Below are 360 nucleotides of genomic sequence, written 5' to 3'. Positions count from 1 at the left end.
TGAATCTGCTGCTGCTGCTGCATCTGCTGCTGCTGCTGCAGCCGTGTGTGCTTCAACCGCCACGGCATGGTCCGGAAGTACGGAATCAACATGTGCCGGCAGTGCTTCAGAGAGCGAGCGGCGCTCATAGGTTTCCAGAAGGTAAGCAGCAGCAGGAGCTGCAGCAGCAGCAGCAGCAGCAGGAGCTGCAGCAGCAGCAGCAAAGGCAACAGCAGCTGCACAGGCAACAGCAGCGGCAGCAGTAGCGGAGGGGCAGCAGGGGGGTGGGAGCTGGGGCTGTGGAGTCAGTGGCAGCAGCAAGTTCAGCAGCAGCGACAGCAGCAGCAGCAGCAACGGCAGCAGCAAATTGTCTTGTGTGTC

At 61.4% G+C, this 360-nt stretch overlaps 1 protein-coding gene across 1 annotated transcript in view; it reads left to right on the top strand.

Moving 5' to 3' along the window:
- The window catches only part of ETH_00043925 (40S ribosomal protein S29, putative), a gene marked incomplete at both ends in the record, with an annotated part of 778 nt that extends 637 nt beyond the window's left edge, over positions 1-141 (top strand). Inside the window, one exon of the mRNA XM_013375503.1 lies at positions 42-141. Coding sequence (XP_013230957.1) covers positions 42-141 — 100 coding nt within the window. The remainder of the gene's footprint in view (positions 1-41) is intronic.
- Positions 142-360: the final 219 nt, after the last annotated feature.

This window comes from Eimeria tenella, genomic scaffold (assembly GCF_000499545.2).
Source record: "Eimeria tenella Houghton genomic scaffold, Eth_scaff2814, whole genome shotgun sequence".
NCBI lineage: Eukaryota > Apicomplexa > Conoidasida > Eucoccidiorida > Eimeriidae > Eimeria > Eimeria tenella.
This window is presented reverse-complemented; position numbering and strand designations above follow the sequence as displayed.